At 32.7% G+C, this 20252-nt stretch overlaps 2 protein-coding genes across 2 annotated transcripts; one reads left to right on the top strand and one right to left on the bottom strand.

Moving 5' to 3' along the window:
* Positions 1–9429: 9429 nt before the first annotated feature.
* LOC105803613 (receptor protein kinase-like protein ZAR1) lies at positions 9430–11904 on the top strand. Its single transcript, XM_012635884.2, has 2 exons — positions 9430–10978; positions 11063–11904. Exons 1-2 carry the CDS (start codon positions 9553–9555, stop codon positions 11710–11712), a joined length of 2076 nt encoding a protein of 691 aa, XP_012491338.1. The 5' UTR covers positions 9430–9552; the 3' UTR covers positions 11713–11904.
* A 1931-nt stretch (positions 11905–13835) lies between these two features.
* Positions 13836–16082, bottom strand: LOC105803614 (uncharacterized). Its single transcript, XM_012635886.2, has 2 exons — positions 15315–16082; positions 13836–14975 (listed from the first exon to the last, which is right to left on the bottom strand). The coding sequence occupies exons 1-2, from the start codon at positions 15884–15886 to the stop codon at positions 14111–14113; spliced, it is 1437 nt and encodes a 478-aa protein (XP_012491340.1). The 5' UTR covers positions 15887–16082; the 3' UTR covers positions 13836–14110.
* Positions 16083–20252: the final 4170 nt, after the last annotated feature.

Genomic DNA, 20252 nt, shown 5'->3' with positions numbered 1-20252 from the left:
ATTCTTGTGTTTGGTTGAATGGAATGGAGGTGTAATAACATAAGGGAAAAAACTAAAATGACTAGAATACCCTTAGCAGAAATTTGTTTAATTAGGTGAATGATTATTGTTATTGTTATTGTTATTAAATTTTAATAAGATTATCAATATCAATAATAAATAATTTAATAATATTTTAACATAATTATTATTAAATATATTTTAATTAAAATATATAATTTAATAAAATCTTAATAATCAATATTCTTATATGAATTTATATAATAATAATATATGATACTATAAAATATAATTTAACATGATTATTATTAAATATATTTTCATTAAAATATATGATTTAATAAAATTCTTAATAATCAATTTTCTTATATGAATTTACTAAAATCATAATATATGATACTATAAAATATAATTTGAAATAATTATTATTAAATATATTTTAACTAAAATATATGATTTAATAAAATTTAAAATAATTATTACTAATAAATTTTCTTATATGAAATTGTATAATTTAAAATAATTACTATTAAATATAATTTAATAATAATATATAATTTCATAAAATTCTCGATAATAAATTTTCTTATATGAATTTATATAATTTAAAATAATTAATATTAAATATAATTTAATAATGATATTTAATTTTATAAAATTCTTAATAATAAATATTCTTATATGAATTTACTAAAATCATAATATAACTTGAGAATTATATTCTGCATAAACATAATTAACTTATATTAACAAAATCATAATCATAATATAACAAACAAGTAGGTACATGTTCGTGTCCTATATATTAAAAAGAACAAAACAAAAAACAAAAGCATTTGTTATTATATAAAAAGCTAAAAAGGCAAAGGCCAACTAAAAATGGAGCCTTTGGCCCTTGCTCTAAACTTTGATGTCCCTCCTCTCCCCCCATTGATTTACCTTTCCTTTCACTCGTTGGCCCTACTATACTCAACTATCTACTTCAAATCTTCTTCCACATGGACCTAACAAAATAACCCTAAGCAAACTCACTTCTTTGCTTAAGTTGCAGATGGACCTCACCTATTTCACATGTATATAGACCAAATGAGTCCAGTCCTAACCATGATTGCTTGATATTTTCTCTCTGCCCTTTTTTATTTTCCTTCGTTGTGTAAAAAGGAATGTGACAATCTGAAACTTTCAATAAGAAATGGCTAACAAAGTGCCAAGTTTCAAGTCTTATCAATCCATTCATTTTCTGCAGTAATCCTTCTTGAGCTATGGCCACCAATCTTGCTGAATGAACCTATTGCGGATAAACTTTTAAAGCTGCAGCTTCCCTCACTGAAATTCCTTGGCTTTCTTGATTTTGCTGGCTTTGAAGTACTATCTTCTCCAGTAGAGCAATTGGTATCGTCATAACATTTTATCTTGGCTACCACCAGTCGGACAATGGTGCACCGACAAAAGATTGATATGTGCCTTCCTTCCAACATCTTTCTAGAAGAATGGCAGGATGTGCACTCCCACCAAAAACACAATGGATGCGGGTGTCCCACAATCTAAGTAGCACTCTATCAACCAGCAAGTGGCTGAAAGGGGAAATCAATTCAGGAGAGAAAAATAGTGCAGTGGCTTATGTATTAAGAGTTTTTCAAGCAACCAGATGAACCTGAAATTAGCATTTCTTCCAGGATACAGAGGGGAAAAAATGAAGAGATGGTTAAGAAAATGTCAACCACATAGGTTTGCATAATCAAATGCATTTTGTAGTCACCCACTTACCCAAAATTGTAAAAGAAACCAAGAACTTGGCATGACTCTTTAGACAAAAGAAAATAATGCAATCAACTGCCTTCCATTCTAACCTTTCCAAGATTATACCCATTGTAAAAAACCAAAACTTGTCTAAATGCAAACTTAAGAATGTTAAGAAAAGTATACAAAATACAATATATCGTCTTTCATACCATGTTTATAGTATAAGACGCTGACCTCATCACAGAAAAGAATTGGTTCTTTTCATGTGAGCACAATGACATCAAGCCGCGAGTGCAATCCTCCCAATGGAGGCCCGAGCTCCCCTCCAAATTTCTTCCTTGGGTTCGATTGCAATTTAAAATGACAACAAAATCATCATCAATCACTATCCTAAATATCCTGGGACACAAAAATAAACCTTTGCAAAATTTCCTAGTATCTAAATTCTCAAACAAAAATTGCTAATGCATGACATAGAACAAAAGCCTAATTCTAGCAGCTCCTTTAAAAGAAAATATACCTTGTCTGAATCAAGCTCAACCATGTCACTTCCACAGTCAGTCCAATATCACCTGCCGGAACGGTTTACTGAAACATCCAAACAATCAATTTTGCTTCACTTTTAGTTTAATATTCAAAAGTAAAATAAAATCAAACTAAATGATCGTAAAACTTAATTTAAATCACCAAAAATGTTAAATAAAATAATCGACATTTCTTTTTACCTTCTGAATTTCCATTGAGCAGTAGAAGGAACTTCAACAGGAGGCAAACCTTCATGCTTTCAACCGGAAAAAGCATCTAATGCATTGAAATGAATATCTTTAAGCAATCTTGAAAGAAACAAAAGACCACCATGAAACAAAGAAATTTGAAAGGGATGAAGAAGAAAAAGCGATCACGATGAGTGATGAAGAAGAAGCAGTTGTGGCGGCCGAAAGGAAGGAAAAAGTTATTGAATCAGAAAAAATCAGAAGAAGCAGTTAGGAGGGTAAAACAGGGTAGAAGAAATCGAGAGAACTTAATACGCAGCAAAACTAAGCTTTCCTTCCGGAATAGAAATTGGTGGATTTTGGGGATTAGGTCTGTAATGTATTAGACCCGTAATAGCAATACACTGAACCAAACAAAGGATTAAAGGGGGATTAAGTGGGGCCCACCGATTAGGGGTGTAATGGCTATGCCAATACACCCAACCAAACATGCTGTTAGTGTCTTCCAAAGAGGAAATGGTGGCTTCAAATCTTTCAGGAATGGTTACTAGAATTTTTTGAACTAATATGGAATCAGGAAATTTAGATCTAAGTAATCTTACTTCGTTTGTGATTCCAAGCAATTTGTCAAAGAACTCCTTCACCTTCTCGAAGTCCTTCATCTTCTAGAGTTCAAACCCTTTAATCAGGTTCAACATTTTCATGCCTTTAATCCTTTCATCTCCTTCATACTCGTCCTTCAAGAAATTCCAAACTTCAAAACTTGACTTCATTGTCACTATTTTAAGAAAGATTGCAGATGAGACTGCAGCAAATGATGTAGCTCTTACCTTTGATTTTCTTGATTTCCTCTCCTTGTGATTCTTGATTTGCGCCATAGTCAGATTGGCAGGTAATGAAAGAACTTCATAGTCCTCCTCCACAGCTTCCCAAAGATCATTTATCTTTAGATGAGCCTCCATCATTGCGATCTAGATATGGTAACCTTGACCATTGAAAATAGGTGGTGTAAGCGCAGTGAAAGGGATTTTTTAATCCATAGAAGAAGAAAAAGGAAGACAAAATATTTGCCCTTAGTTACAAGTCCCTCAAGAAGATAGCTCTTGATATCAATTTGTTGGAGGTTTTGAAGGGAAAAAAACCTTGCTGTGAAAAGAAAACAACAAATGCAAGAGGAAAGGAGAAAGAATTTTTATTGAAAGTGTACATCTTATTGAACTGAAAACTAGTGTTTATATAGGAAAAAAATTCAACAATCATTGAGTAAAAATAGGCTACTAAGAAGATTCATAATCTCTAAAAAATCTTTAAAAATCATCAACAAATCCAAATTTACTAAAATTAGCTAGATTATTTTGTTATAGCAACTAAAGCAAAGCTTCAACAACCTTCTTTTCAGCTGATTTATTTAAGTTAGAAAAGAGTAATATATATATTTGACATGTGTATGATCAAGTAAATTCTTCCAGTTCAGTTTTTTCTCTAAAGTTACATGTATATCTTACTATTATTCGTACGTGTATAACATGAACGATAGGGGTCAACAATTTTATACCTACCTTAGTAAAGATGAGTAGTTAAACATAAAATTATTTTATTGTTTGAATAGGATATGAATTAGGTGTTGCCATTAATTTCTAAGGGAGATTCGCTTGAAGAAGAATTTTTGAAGAAGAATGTGAGTCAACAAGTTAAATCCTTTTTGAAAATCCGAAAATGGCATGTGGAAAATGTCTTGCAAAAGTACATCAAATTACGCAAAAGACAATGGATATTAGAAGCAGAAATGAAGGAATTAAAAGCAGAACTTAGGAAAGAAAATAATATGTTCTTTTAACTTTTCTTTTTTTTCTTTATTTTCCACTTTCTTCTACTTCTCCATTTGCTTTCCTCCCTTCTCCATCTCTGTCAACGTAGGTTTTCTATGTTTTCCATTTGTTAAAACTTTTTTATGTTTATGAAAAAGAAAAGGTGAAAGATGAAACCAAAATAAAACTTGCTTACAAACCCTCATCGTCCATCATTGCTTTAACGAACCGATTTGGATATCTCAATGACCTAATCTACAAGCTCACTTCACTTGATGACCTCGCCAGTTGTGACTTATGGCAGTCCACCCTCAACAAAGTTTTTCGAGCCCATTCCCTTAACCTCCTAACCAACCCTCACGACCACCTTAACTATCTTACCTATAACATTCTTAGCCTCTAATCGAAACTATATTGTTTTACAGATTCTTCAAACAAGCTCTACACTTTTAATGACTAAAATGATCATCATACGAAACTTACCTTCAACTTTACCCAAACTAGTTTGGTTCCATGCTCTTTTTTTCTCTTCGGTTCATCCAAGCTCTCTTTTTCTCTTCGGTTCATCCATGCTCGACTTCCAATCAAACCTGCTTGAGAATATCCAAGAAGGTTTAGATCAATTTTATCGTTTGCTTAATTTTATTTGTCAGAAAATAAAAGAAAAGGAAATGAATAATCTATATGATTCTGTAAAAGTTTGGAAATGGAAAATTTTAGTTTTGAATATAAAGAATTCAATTTATGTTTAGATTTGATTAAGGATATGGTTTTTATATTGATTAGTTAGATCCAATTTTAGTTTCAAAAATAGGTTATATTCTAATCGAGATTTGATTAAGAATGATTGATATTCGGTTTTGAGTAAAATTCAATTTAGGAATCATGTGAAAGAAACAAGGACTTGGTTTATTTGGTGGACAAAGATTAAGTTTTTGTAGTAAAGAATATGAGAATAGAAGGGAAAAGAAAGAAAATAAAGAAATAAAAGAAAAATTAAATTGTTTAAAAATAAAGTATAGAGACTAGTTTTAACAGATGAAAAACATAGAAAAATTACGTTAAAAAATGGAGAAGAGGGGAACTAGAGGGAGAAGGAGAAGACAAGAGAAAAAAAAAAGGAAAGTTCTAAAAACATAAAAGAAAAAAATTAAATTGCTCAAAACGGAAAAATATAGGAACCATATGTATAATTTAACTTAAAATTTTCGTTTGAAATTATGATTTAACGTGCTACGTTAGCTTACAGTTACACCTTTAACGATAATTGACGCTTAATGACTGAAATGTTACAATACGATAACATAAGTGATTACACGTAACATTTTAAATATAAATAACTAAAATGTTTACAAACAAAAATGAGTATTTTGATTGTTTATCCATTAATAAATTGAATTTAAATGATGTTTTTTTTTTGTATTTATACTTGCACGAAAGAGGATCCGCGCGTTGACCTGACCCGTTCCCAGGGTTCTTTCAATTTCTTTTGTCAAAACTTATTTACCATTTTGGGGCTTCGCCATTTTTCAAATTATGCAATTTAGTTTTTTTTTTTTACATTTTTACTCAGGGCTCAAACTTTTGATGATCGCTTTCATTTTAAATTTGTTTGGGATTTTGAAATTTCGAGCAAAATAATTGCTCTGCCAGCCCTCTGTTTCTACAAATATTTTAATTAAAACCTTGATTTTACTCACTTTCTTTTTATTTACTCTAAATTGAAATATTTTATTTCACTGGTCATTCTTGGTCAAATAACCAATAAAAGCCTTTTTATTTTTAAAATTACCGAAATGGGCCAGGTTCTGAATTAATTACCGAAATGGACCATTTCCCCCAAAAACGCGTCCACATCAGCGCGTTGTCAAGGGATAAAGCAGGAAAACGCTTCCTTAAGGAAGCGCTTTGTCTACGTGGACAAAAAAACCCTTCCTTGAGGAAGCACTTTCCCCGTTTTTTAGGATTTAGGGTTTTTTGTAATTAGAGTTAGGGTTTTGGGGTTTTTGAGTTTTTAAATTTTAGGGTTTTAAGGAAAAAAATTAAATAAATAAGGGTTTAGGGTTTCTTAATTAAATTAATTATAAATTTTAAAAAAATTAGATTAGGGTTTAGTGTTTATGGTTTTAAGGAAAAAATTAAACAAATTAGGGTTTAGGGTTACTTGAGTAAATTAATTATAAATTTTAAAAATTTAGAGTAGGGTTTAGTGTTTATGGTTTTAAGAAAAAATTAAATAAATTAGGGTTTAAGGTTACTTGAGTAAATTAATTATAAATTTTAAAAAATTAGATTGGGGTTTAGTATTTAGGGTTTTTAAGGAAAATCAAATAAAACTAGTTGTTATTCGTTATATATTTTAAACTCTGGCCCATTTCGGAACCTGGCCCATTTCGGTAATTTTAATAATAAAGGGGCTTTTATTGGTTATTTGCCCAAAAAATAAACTAAAATTAAATGTTTTAGTAAAATTAAATTTATTAAAATAATTTTTAATAATAAATTAAAAATAAAATATAATGAATTTTTGTATTTTCAAATTTTAAAATAGAAAAGAGTTTTTTATGAAAAATAGAAAAAGAGTTAAAAGTTTATATATATATTAAATTTATTTTCTGCTGTAATTTTAAATTTATAATAAATTAAAAATATTAATATAATATAATATGCAAAAAATACATGAAATTTAATATAATACAATCATATTAATAATAGAATATTTTAGGGATAATAATTCCTTAATTAAGGTCTTAAGATCATGGGTAAATATTTTATTGATTGTTAGTGAATGATTTATAAATAAGTATTAATAACTTTATTTAATGGAATTTAACATAAATTTTAATATTTTAATATTTAATATATATTTTAAACTGTAGAAGTTTAAATTCAAAATTTGAGAAAAAATATAATAATTGTATTAATATTTAACTATATTTAAATAAAGTTAGACTTAATAAATAATTTATAAATAATTTCTAAATTTTTAAAATTTATAATTAATTTAATTAAGAAACCTAAACCTTAAAACCCTTATTTATTTAATTTTTGTCCACGTGGACAAAATGCTTCCTTAAGGAAGCGTTTTCCTGCTTTATCCCCTGACAACGCGCTGACGTAGACGCATTTTTAGGGGAAATGGTCTATTTCGATAATTAATTCAAAACCTGGCCTATTTCGATAAATTTAAAAATAAATGAACTTTTATGGGTTATTTGCCCGGTCATTCTTTTTTCCTTTCTTAAGAAAAAAAAACGTTTCATTTGTTATCGGACATTTTAAATTGACTAATGTTATATTTTTATACCCGTAAGTTTATATGATTTTATAATTATATTTGTAAATTGTAATGAGCTTAAATGGTAAAAAGAACTTCAAGAATGGGAGGATTTTGGCATACTTTATAAGCCTTGTTCAACCCAGAATCAAATAGAAAAGAAATCTCACGCTTTTGCTTTCTTTCTTACGGCTGCCAATGGCGAACCAAATGCAAATTACAATGTGAGTAAAATATTTTTTTGACTCAAAAAATGTGTATCTTTTTGTTGTTCAATATTTGGACTTAAATTAAAAATCTAAAAATTTCTCATGTTTTATTATGACCACTTTGGGTAACCTATTTAAATTTTATTTTTCTACAAATTATAAGAGATTAATGGTGATTATTATAAAGAATATATATATATATTTGTATAACAGAAGAGAAGGAAATTTTGTTTACTAATAACATCAATAGTGAATTACAAAATTTTTGCATCAAGGGTGATTCTCAATTTCATGTTTTATATAACTCCACCTATAATCTTTTAAAATCACTTTCATAATTAATCTTTAAATGCCTTGTTTAAGTTATGTTATATTTAAGCCATTTTAGATAAATTTTGTAATTTTTTGAACAACTAAACTACAAAGTAAAAGAGGTAAGTATAACTTAGACTGTTCATAGGATGATCAAACAAAAATATGATCAAAATTTATAATAAAATTATTAAAAATATTCGTTTTGAACTTGGGAGGAGTACTGGAGAAAAGACATTAGCATGTTAACATTAGACTAAATAAACTAAATTATTAAAAGAAAATGTGTTTGATATACAATACTTTCTAAAATGTATCTGACCTCACTCCATTTCTCTAGATAATATTAAAAACGATGATTTTTTTTTATTTTTAAAATTGACATTTTTAGTAATTTTGCCAATCCCATCTGTAATTTATGAACAGTGATGAAATCTTGAAATTCAGTTAGTCTTTTCAAATAAGACAATCCAAAATGTCCCCAAATCTAGCCTAAACAATTGTCTTTATATACTATATATTATATTCATGTTTTCGTTTAAAATTATCTAGTCACGATCATATTTTACTCAAGTTACTCAAATTTGATGGTGGAATTAACGATTAATTATGGTTAATTTATAGTATTTTCATTTTCAGAAAAGGGCATTTTCTTTAAATTATAAAAAAAGCACACATTTAATTTACATTATAAAATTTAAATAGATTCAAATAATTATAAATTTTCATTTTAGAAATTGAAAATTAAATAACAAAATCATTCAACATTAAATAAAAATTGAATTGTAAACAAATTAAACATATGATCGAAAATTCATGGATTAAACTGAATGAAGCCCTAGGTCAAAAAGTTTTGAGATTCTCATTTTGTCATTAAAATAACCAATTTTATTATTTAAAAATATATTTTATCAATATATAAATTTTTATAATTAAATTTAAATAAAAAATATTAATTTAAGAGAAGTGGATTTGGCTTAAAATGTCAAAGTGCAGCTAAAGATGGGAGAAATCAAAAGTTGAAAAAGTGATGAAGGCGTCCCTACCGGAGACAACTGCAATATCAATGTTCCAAAAGCACATTCAGCGCCATCTTCATGCAATTATCATCGCCTGCAATCACGCTTTGCCCTCAATAATCTCTTCCCTTTTCATCAAATCATTAAAATATGTCAAACTAAGATTGACCAAGTCATTTATTAAAAGCTATACTACATCGTTTTCGAGTTTACGCATGGTAAAAGATCAAATCATAACCCTACTAATGTCAAACATATCTTATAAAAGATGTACGAATCATATGATTGCAACTACATGTTTTTTGAACCGTAATTGAATAAATATAAAAGCGTGTGTGACAGAAAAACTAAGTATATGATTTAGGTTTTCCCCAGTCAACACTTGAGCAAATTACAACTCTTGATGTATTTAATATGATGAAACTAACACTTCTTCTCTAAATCTTTCAAAAACCTTTAACTTTATACCTGATGAATCCATTGTTGTTTTTGTTGATTCTCCTTGTATGCAATCGCAACCCTCGCTTATCTGCTCTAAATGATGAAGCTCTTGCTCTTTTATCCTTCAAACAATCCCTCGAAAATGACACCGGTGCCTATCTCATCAACTGGAACTCATCTGATCCGAATCCATGTTCATGGCATGGAGTTTCATGTAGAAATCAGAAAGTTCATGCTCTTATCGTTCCCAACATCGGACTATCTGGTTACCTGTCTCCTGCACTCGCAAACCTCTCCTCGATTCGTCATGTTAACCTCGAGAACAACTCATTTCGCGGAACGTTACCTACCGAGCTCTTTGGTGCAACTAGGCTGAAGAGCTTGGTAGTTTCAGGTAATTCCTTATACGGACCACTTCCGTCCCAAGTCGGGAACCTTAAGAACCTACGAACGTTTGATGTTTCACGGAATCTATTCAATGGCTCGGTACCTTCGTCTATAGTTCAATGCAAGAAATTAACAACACTTGTTCTCAGTCAAAATTATTTCAGCGGCTCATTCCCCGAGGGATTTGGAAACAGTTTGGTTAGCCTTCAGAAGCTCAATCTTTCTTACAACAGATTCGACGGTTCAATCCCTGGTGACATTGGAAACTTGTCGAATTTGCACGGTACTCTCGATCTGTCTCACAATTTCTTCACTGGTGAGATTCCAGCTAGCCTAGGAAGCCTCCCTGAGGAAGTGTATATCGATCTCAGTTACAATAATCTTACCGGTCCGATACCGCAGAATGGTGCTTTAGGAAATGCAGGGCCAACAGCTTTCATAGGCAACCCTTCGCTTTGTGGATTACCATTGAAAATTCCGTGTCATTCATCCAATAAGCCAATTCCAATTAAGCCATTTCAGAGATCGATAAAGCGTGGGGAAGGCGGTAGGGTGATTAAAACCATTGCAGGTGTGATGGTAGGACTCTGCTTCATTGGATTCATGTTCTCTTATTGGTACAAGAAGGCCTATGTCTGCAACGGAGTTCGGAAAGTCACCGGCTATCGTTTGGAAGAGAAACTGATGATTGGTAGGGACATATTCTGCTTTGCAAGAAGAGACAATGACACTCTATCAGAAAACATGGAGCAGTGCAACTTTGTTCCATTAGACACCAAGGTCGACTTCGATCTCGAACAGCTTCTTAAAGCATCTGCTTTTCTCCTGGGGAAGAGTTCAAGTGGGATTCTATATAAAGTGGTGCTCGACAACGGACTAGCTGTGGCGGTGAGAAGACTTGGAGACGGAGGTGGACAAAGACTCAAGGAGTTTCAAACCGAAGTTGAAGCGATTGGGAAAATCAGGCATCCGAACATAGTTAATCTTCGAGCTTATTGTTGTTCGGATGATGAGAAGCTGCTCATATATGATTACATAACCAAAGGAGATCTTGCTGCTGCAATTCATGGTAACTTATTAAAATTCTGCAAATATTTTCCATGTTGTTCTAGGAATCTCCATGATAATCGTTCTAACATTTAAATCTAAGCAGGGAAATCCGGAATTGTGAACTTTAAACCGCTTTTGTGGCCAGTTCGAGTAAAAATCATGAAAGGAATAGCCAAGGGATTAGCCTTCTTACACGAATTCAGTCTGAAAAGGTACGTTCATGGAAATCTGAAGCCGAGCAACATTCTTCTTGGAGAGGATATGGAGCCTCGTATTTCCGATTTCGGACTCAGTCGCCTCGCCAACATAACCGAGGAATCACCTGAATTTCAGGTGGAACAACAGATGGCAATTTGGACACCAGAACAAAGTTCTCCATTCGAGTTAACACCAATAAATTCATCTTCGAACGGATCGTATTACCGAGCACCGGAAGCCTTGAATGACACGAAACCATCACAGAAATGGGATGTGTACTCATTTGGAGTGATATCACTGGAGATGATCTCTGGAAAGTTGCCAAGCATTCAAGTAGGTTCTTCGGAGATGGATTTGGTTCAATGGATTCAACTCGGGATGGATGAAAGGAAGCCGCTGTCGTCCATCATTGATCCCTCCTTAGCTCATAGTTGGGTTGAGGAAGACAACATAACCGCCATACTCAAGCTTGCACTGGCCTGCATCCATAAGAGTCCAGATAGGAGACCTTCAATGAGGTTTGTGAGTTATAGTCTCGAGAAATTGACTTCATAATAAGTTGATACCATCAATTGGATCAGAGAGAGAGCTGAACTGTATTTTTTTTTTTTTTTGACATATTTCGGACAAATTCCCATACATGTAAAATATTCATTTCATTTCTCTTAGAAGGATGGATTCATCACTTACTATGAACATTAGCAGAATAAATATTTATTTGTTACTATGAACATAATAAGTTTTTTTGTAGTTATGAAATGCTGCGTTGCTTCGAGTAAGATATCTGAAAACTGAACTCAGCAACCCTACAACAGTTCAGCATCACAGCAAAGTACATTCTCTTGGATTGACGGACAGTGTTCTGTTCTACTCTACATCCAAGCAGTACCAAAGCCATGAAGCGTACAAACAACACACTATGATCATGAACCACAAATTAATTAGGGAATTCCCAAAGATATAAAGCTAATCATTGTTTCTTTTCATTTGCAGCATTAGTCCCTGAACAATGGCTTATAAGATAAATGATTCATGTTTGAAAATTCTATGAAATGGCCAAATTGAGTGCTGGATAAGTATGCAAAAACTACAAAGCAGAGAATGGAAACAATAACTACCTATGTTTATCGACCTATATTCTGACTGAAATTTTCTTCAAATACGTGTGTCCGATGCATTGGTACTAAAACTTAATCCTCCAAAAGAACCTCAAAATACATGAAAAAAGAAATTGAACGATGCTGTATTCAAAGTTCATGCCCAAATGCAAAAAAAATAGGTTTCAGCTATTATTAGGAAACAAGAATAGCAGGTTAGAAGAAAAGTTATACAACAAAATCTAACTCGCTAATATGTAGGTTACTCCTAAACTTGTCTAAAAGTATCTAGTCGGTATCTAAATTTTACCTAGTTGGTACTTGAATTTGAACCACCTTAATTTTTTAAGGGTTAATATATAGTTTACCCCTTCAACTTGTCCAAAAATACTAGTTAGTAGTTGAACTTGTCCAAAAAAGTATACTTTTTTAAATTGATTTAAATGTTTTAAAAGATTTTTAATTTTTTAATTTATGTCTGCTATGTGTCATATTGAAAAGTTGTTACGTGTCCCCATTGAATTGGCCAACTACACTACATTAGCACAAATTAATAGTGTTAGTGAGGAAGACGATAGAATACAAGTTTAGGTACCAACTAGGTAAAAAAAAGTTCAAATACCAATTATGTATTTTTGACAAGTTTAGGGAGCAGACTAGGTAAACTCAAATTTAAAGTAAGCTACTGCCTGTGGAACCGGTTTTGGTTACTTCAGAAGTCTGAATGAGAACATACTACTTTGCCTCAAAGGATTTAAGTTTTAGCCACTAAACTCTGTTGCTCTATTCACATCAAACTACATTGCTCAACTCAGATGTGAGTGTTGCATATGATCGTGTCAGGCTCACGTATGGTAAGATTTTTATAAGTTCTTTTATGTATTTAAAAAAATATTAAAAATTATATTCTCTTATTCATATATCTAACATGAGTATCCGATACGAATAGTTCGAAAAAAGTTAAAAGAAAGAAATTAAGAGTACATAAGTTGAGAAAGGACCGCCCTCGTGGAGAGGTCAAGAGGTTGTAAGAGGTGAAAGCGGCAAATTGCAGATGGCATGGAAATGGGTTGCTTTGGATCCCATCTCCGGAAACTAAGAGTCAGGATGACTGTTGGCCAAAATGATGGGAAAACAGCTGCGGACTATATTAATAATTAATCCAACTTATTTTTCTTGAACTATTTGCATCTAACATCTGTTCAGTACGTACCTGAATATGAAAATATATCGATATAACGATACAGTTCTCCAAAGACCCTTAAAAGAATTGAAAGAATTAAGCATACTCTTATCATATAATCAATGAATTCATAAGCAATGAAGACAAAGGACAATTTGAATAGTCAAAATCATGGCAGACGTAGAGGTTGGTAAGCGACTAATTGCAGTTTTAGCAAGCAAATGACCTGAGATCCTGGTCGTAACCATTTGCACCAAGATATGTAATAAACCCCACACTCCACGCCCAACATTGCAAATGATAATTGTAATTTGAATAGTTAATAACTACATATAGGCAAAAGTTCAGTTTTCCAGCTTTCTCTTTACAGTTTTTTTAATCAAAGAAATAGACAAATATTGAACATTTATAACAAAATCTCCATTCCATTAGTAAGATTACATAAACAAATGTTATACTTTTAACAAGAAGATCAGCAGAGACAATTCAACCATATAACACTTTGTTTGGAAACACTATAATTTCAACAACATCAAAGAAAACAAATTAAACAAACAAATGAACAAAACGTGGAACAAAAGAAATAAGTTAAGGGGACCACCAAATTTTTCTACTTATATGGCAGGCAAAGTTTCACTACCAAAACTGTTTCCCCAGATGGAGAATCAAATCATTATGGTTCTGATGTTGTAATCTGTTGTTCAGCGTTGTCTGTATGCAACTTTGCCAGAGCTTCGGACAAAAGCAATGTCGTGGCTTTGGTCATGGTTTGATACTGTGAAGGCAACATGGGTGGGGGTGGTTGAGATTTGTATATTTGGACTCGAGCAGGGTCATCATCAAGTTTGTTAGCGTAATTTGCAGTTTCACCAGCAGCAACACCAAATGATTGAGGTTGGTGTTGACCTTGAGCACCTGCATGCCTGGTTTCGGTTTCAGTATGCGGTACATTAATAAGTTGGTGTCCTGCGGGAATCTTTTGGCATTGTTGTGAGGTTAACTCAGCTGCAGGTTGAGGTACTGCTGCAACCTCCTTGAAAACCATTTGTGTTGGACCCAATGAAGCATTTGGATGAGCTTGGGGCTGACCAACACCAATACCCGTTGCATGAACAATACTATGTTGCACAGGTACAGTGTAGGGCTGAGCCGGTGCGACAGGGAAATAATACATTGGACGAGGCTGATTCGACTGATAATGGAGATGGTGGTGCTGCTGCTGCTGCTGCTGTGGCACCGGATAATAGACTGGGTAATACGATGTAACGGGCTGCATCCCAGGCATGTTCGGCTGCACGTAACGGGTATCCTCATGAATTACTTGTGTTTGCTGGGGAGGTAAATGCATCAGATTTACCGGAAACCCCGATGCATGGATTGGTTTATGCATCTCAATCCCAGAGGAAGGATCGGCCATTTTCTTGTCTGCTTCAAAAGGGTTAGAACAGAGCTTATTCTCCATTGCAGCAATGGGGCCAACTTGGTCTTGAAAAGTTCCAGACTGCACATTAGAAACGGCACTCCCAACACATTCATCGCTGTTGGAATGACAAAACAAAAATTTAACAATCAAAGGAAGCAAAAAGTATGGAATTTTTCAGCTCTATTGAAATAAACTTAACTATGCTTAAAGTTGCATCCTATCCCAACAAGATTTAAGCATAGATTTTTCCAGTTAGAAATCTGATTCCCAAGTTCAAATTCCTTCTATTTGAACTTTAAGCATGTCATTCAAACCCTTATTTATCAGTCAACACGAATCCAAACAATAGAAATCACCAAAAGCTCTATAAAACAATAAAAAGAAAATGCACATTTACACTACAAAACTCCTCTCTTTCCATACATAAAGAAAGACCCAAATTTGTTTACAATACCTTGGTATTGAATCTGGTGAGGGTTTAATTGGAGGCAAACTCGACAAAGAAAGCGAAGAAGAAGTAGAACCAAAGGAAGAAGAAGTTTCCAAAAGAATAGACTCAGCTTGTTCTCCACTTTCACCTCCAAACCCCACTCTTGCACTCCTCAAAGCATCAACAAACCAACTCTCTCGTTTCGGATGAGTCAACTCAGCTTTATCGCCACTACTAACGGGAAAAAGGAACAGTCTGATTCGTGAAGGTGAGGCAGTAGAACTAGAAGAGAGTCTCTTGTGCTCTTCCAACATGATTTGGAGATCATCATCGGTTGAGATGGAAATGAGCGAGTCAAGGTCGTGATCTGGAAGTTGGTATTTGAGAACAAATGGGGTGGCGAGGCGGAGGAAGGTGGAGAGGTGGGTGGCGAGGGAAGAAAGAGTAAGGGGGGTGTTGTCGGTGGTGGGGATGGTGATCAAGCGGTTTTCACCGCCAGAATAGTAGAACGATTTGGTTTGTGGACGTGGGATGATACGGCCGCCGTAGCTACACATTAGCCGTAGCTTAGGGGCGGAGGAGGGTGGTGGATCCATGGCGGTGGTCTTGGGTGGTGGGCGGCGAGCGTAGATCTAGTTAAGCAATAAAAGCAGACAAGTTGGAGCGTATATTTTAAGCAAAAAAGAAGATAAATTATAATTATAGAAAGATAAAAAGCTTGCATTGCATGGAGGGGGACAAGTGGTGTAAGCATTACCGGACCGGACAAGACAGCGAAGCCATCTCATCGGTTCGAGGGAGTTGGATAATCAATAATCATTTATGGATATTCTATTTTTTTTTTTAAGAATTTGTATGATATTTGGATTTTTAATGCTTATTTTTAACTAATTTAAAATCAACATCTATTATTTCAACTTGTCTTTTTTATAATATATTTAGATTAGGCATTAATGATTTGGATTTATTTTATATCTTGAACGTTGTTGAGGGGATGTCGAACTTATTCGAGAAAAAATTTGTGAAGTGTCGTCTATCAATTGTAAACAAACCTTTTAATTAGTTTAGTATTGGGTCCAAAAAAATGACTCCATCAAGAGCTTGAAAAGGTGGTTCAAGAGTGAGAGTGTATTCACTCACTGCGTCAACATTTACCCTTGGTGGGATCTAAAACCATACCCTTATATGACATTTATAGGTAAGATGTGAACTCCTCGTCCCCTCAAGTTCCAAGTAAAATCACTTTGTGAACCCACTCAGACTCTCAACTGTGGAAACAAAATCCGATAATAAAATAGAATACAAATATTTAAAGACAATACTTTACAAACTTCTCCCAACCAAATCTAACTTTTTATGATACATTTTATTTTTAACTTTTTAAGGAAGTCTTTAAAAAAAAGAGTCATGCACAAGAACTGAATTTGTTTTTATTAGATAGAGACGCTTAATCCATCAACATTGACAATCAAACTCTAATAAAGAAAATTTAATTTGAGCTAAGTCATAATTAAATGCGATCTCAATTATACTTTAGCACAGATCTCTTGAGGTATGTTTATAAGCAGTGAAAATATTTTTTTATTTTTTTATTTTCATTTAAAAATAATTAATTATTATATTATGTGTTGCATGTGTTTATTTTTAAATATATATTTATTAATTAAGTGAGAATTGATTAATTTATAATAAAATCTACCGATTTTAAAAATAATTAAGAGAAAATAGTATTTTAAAAGTAATAAAAATAAAAAGTGAGAATAAGTAATTAAATAAAATAGTTTGTGATTTGAATATGAGTCAAAATTTTAAATATAAAGAATTTTTATTTTAATATTTTATTGCCTTCAACATAACATAATGCTAAACAATATTCATAATTATATAAATAATATTCAAATAAAATAATAGTAAAACAATCGAATAGCAAATAATAATAACTAAACATCTCAAATAATAACGAAAACCATATGGTGATGGAAACAAAATTATTGAATAATGTTAAAATATGATTTTTTTCCTGTAATTATTTACATGTTATTTTGAATGAAAATACCTTGCTAAAGCATATAGTTATAGTGCAAACTATTAATTTTAATTGGCATGTAACACTACTTAAGAAATAATTAATCTAAAATAATAAGTGGAATTTAATATAAATTCAGAATTTAATTAAGTGATAATAACTATTACATAGCATTATTAATAAAATAATTATATCATAGGAATTTATATTTGGTGGAACACAAACGAAAATTGGAAAAAAGATATTTCCAATCCCCAGCAACGGTGCCAAATTTTGATGGGTGCCAAGCCACCAAATATAAATTCCTGACAAAATAACACTAAATAGCAGCATAGAGCAGTAGGGTCAAATCCATAGGGATTAGTTATCTAATTTCGCCTTTTCTTGCGACCAGAACTATTTTCGCAGTAATAATCGTGCACACGACCCGTGTGTTGCAAAGCTGAGAGATTTCTCTAATCAACGATAGAACAAAATGCATTTTGCATCATATATAAGGGATTCCTCGGCTCGGACCGAAGAAGCAATGTCACTCGATCATTATCAAACTGACCACAATCTTTTTCTATCTGTGAGGATCCCACCAGAGCGCCTTCTACTTCTAATAGGCCATGAACTAGATCAGAATCATTCTTAACGAACCCATAAGAAGTGATCCCATTTTTTTCATCGGGTCCGGGTAGAGACCAAAGGTCTTGAGCGACCGATCCGGCAGAACAACTCAAAAGATAAAGAAGTATCGTTAATTTCTTCATGCTCGTTCCAAAAAGAGGTTTAGTTGATAAAGATAATAATATAAAATAAAGTAAAAATAGAATTATGATTGCCGAATAAATTAAGTGAAATAAAATAAACTAGTGAATTAAATATATTAAAGCTTAGCCTAGCCTCGGTACACTCCGAACTTGAACTAATCCTTGAAAAATGGATTTTTCCTTCCAAGCGATAAGTTGGTTATAGCGATTAAGTACACCTCAACCGCCAACTTTTCCTTGTGTAGTCGGTTTCGGTACGACCTGCAAACTGACCCTTGCCAAATTTCTAACCACGTAACTCGTGCTCGTAATTTAAGATTTCGACAGCCTTGCGATTTAGAAAGCCCAACTCGAATTAACGGCCTCAACTGCGTCAGTCGTTTAAATCCGATCACTATCTTCCTTGATGGAATCCAACTGGCCTGTACCCACCTGAACACGCCAATTTGTTCATGCGAATTCAAACTCGAAAGACGATCGTCTCGTTTTCCCAACTGTACGCCAAACAACTCCAATCTAACGCACGCTTTTTGAATTGAAATTGAATTAACTTTAAGGGATAATTGTGACTATCCCATAGACTGGAGAGATAGCGAATATCATGTTGAAAGGTTTTACTGTGGGTTCATATCTCACGATTATTTTGTTGGAATGATAATCGGGCTAAAGCTAAAAGGGAATTAGTTAAGCATTAAATTAATCATGCTTTGTTGGTTTATGGAAGGGATTAAATTGTAAGGATGAATGGCAGAAAGGATAAATGACTTGGGAAGCAATTAAACCAAAGTAAAGAAATGGAAAAAAAATGGCAGAATGCCTACACTAGCTTTTATGTGAGAAAGAAAAGAAAGAAATAAATTGCATTCAATTTCTAGTGTCTATTTTCACTCCACCAACAGTAAGTATTTATACACATTTCTCATGCTAAATTTAGCAAGATTTTTTTCCCTAAAGATATCAACCAAAAATCATATTTAAACTATTTATAGAATTTTGACAATTTCAAAAAAATCTAATTTTAACTAGTCAATCACTAATTCTTCAATTCTTCAATTTGGCCCTCCTCTTTACTTTTCGCTCCAATTTAGCTCATTTTATTTTATTTTGAATTTCAGCACTTCAATTTCATCCCTAATAAGAAAGACAAGTTTAGTATCATCTTATTCAAAAATTAGCCAAAAATAAATATATATAAAATAAAACAAAAATTAACTTGCTATCAGTGACACGTGGCATAATGATATCATCATGATGTCATAATTTAAAAATATATTAAAAATCAATAAATAATATTTTAAAACCTTTTTCCATTTTTTTCCATTTTTTCCTTCTTTTTCCAGGTTTTTCTTTTCCTTTTTCCAATATCCATTTCTTTTATTTTTTTTCTTATTCCTTCAATGAACCCTAACTGCCGTTGCCATCTAAGCTCTGATTGGGCACTACTAGAACACTCCTCCTCGCACCTTTCTTTAAATTGCCGGTTAGTTTTCCAAGAATCCGACCCAAATTTGATGAAACATAGGCCAAAGCTTTGATTTCTTTCTTTCTCTGATCTCCCTTTTACACCGTCAAATCACCACCGATCTTCAGTATATGGTACATCGTGTTGTGGTTCACCTTACCACCATTGGGATTGTTGAATGGAGATCCGGAGTTCTAAACTCAAACAAATAAGTCCTCAATAAAAACCCTAGATAGTTGGCTATGAATTTTCCTACTATGTTTCGTCTAGTCTTTGATGTCAAACCGAGCCACCACCGTCAATGGCCCCGCCTCTAGTCAATGTGCACCGCTTAGCCTCTTGTTTCTTTTCTTTTTTACCGCCGCTTTTACTATCTAACCTCAGATGATAAACATGTTTTGCAAATCTAAGATTTTTCTAGGTTTGCAAAACTAAGTTTCAGTTTGGATTTGTTTTCTGGGATTTGACTCCATTTCCCCCCCAATGGGTGAATTTGATTTTGGTTTTATTTTTTGATTGGGATTCCATGTTTATTATCTGGGTTGTCTCTGCTTTGATTTTGTGTTGGGATTTTGATTTGCTTCGCTTTTTTAAGCTCGATTTCATGGAGTAAATCAGGGGTTTTAAAAGATTCAATCTCAGATACCATCTCATAAACCTTAATTTGAAAGAAAACCCTAACAGGAAACCCCAAATTAGCTCAACTCAAGCCAAAAAGG

Source organism: Gossypium raimondii, chromosome 11, assembly GCF_025698545.1.
Source record: "Gossypium raimondii isolate GPD5lz chromosome 11, ASM2569854v1, whole genome shotgun sequence".
NCBI classification, from domain to species: Eukaryota; Viridiplantae; Streptophyta; class Magnoliopsida; order Malvales; family Malvaceae; genus Gossypium; species Gossypium raimondii.
This window is presented reverse-complemented; position numbering and strand designations above follow the sequence as displayed.

What these genes read in the sequence shown, in the direction of transcription:
- LOC105803613 (XM_012635884.2), top strand. Translation starts at nt 9,553, where the DNA reads ATGAATCCATTGTTGTTTTTGTTGATTCTCCTTGTATGCAATCGCAAC. An exon ending in TCTTGCTGCTGCAATTCATG is followed by an intron (nt 10,979 to 11,062) that starts GTAACTTATTAA and finishes AAATCTAAGCAG; the next exon opens with GGAAATCCGGAATTGTGAAC.
- LOC105803614 (XM_012635886.2), bottom strand. Translation starts at nt 15,886, where the DNA reads ATGGATCCACCACCCTCCTCCGCCCCTAAGCTACGGCTAATGTGTAGC. An exon ending in TCACCAGATTCAATACCAAG is followed by an intron (nt 14,976 to 15,314) that starts GTATTGTAAACA and finishes TCATTCCAACAG; the next exon opens with CGATGAATGTGTTGGGAGTG.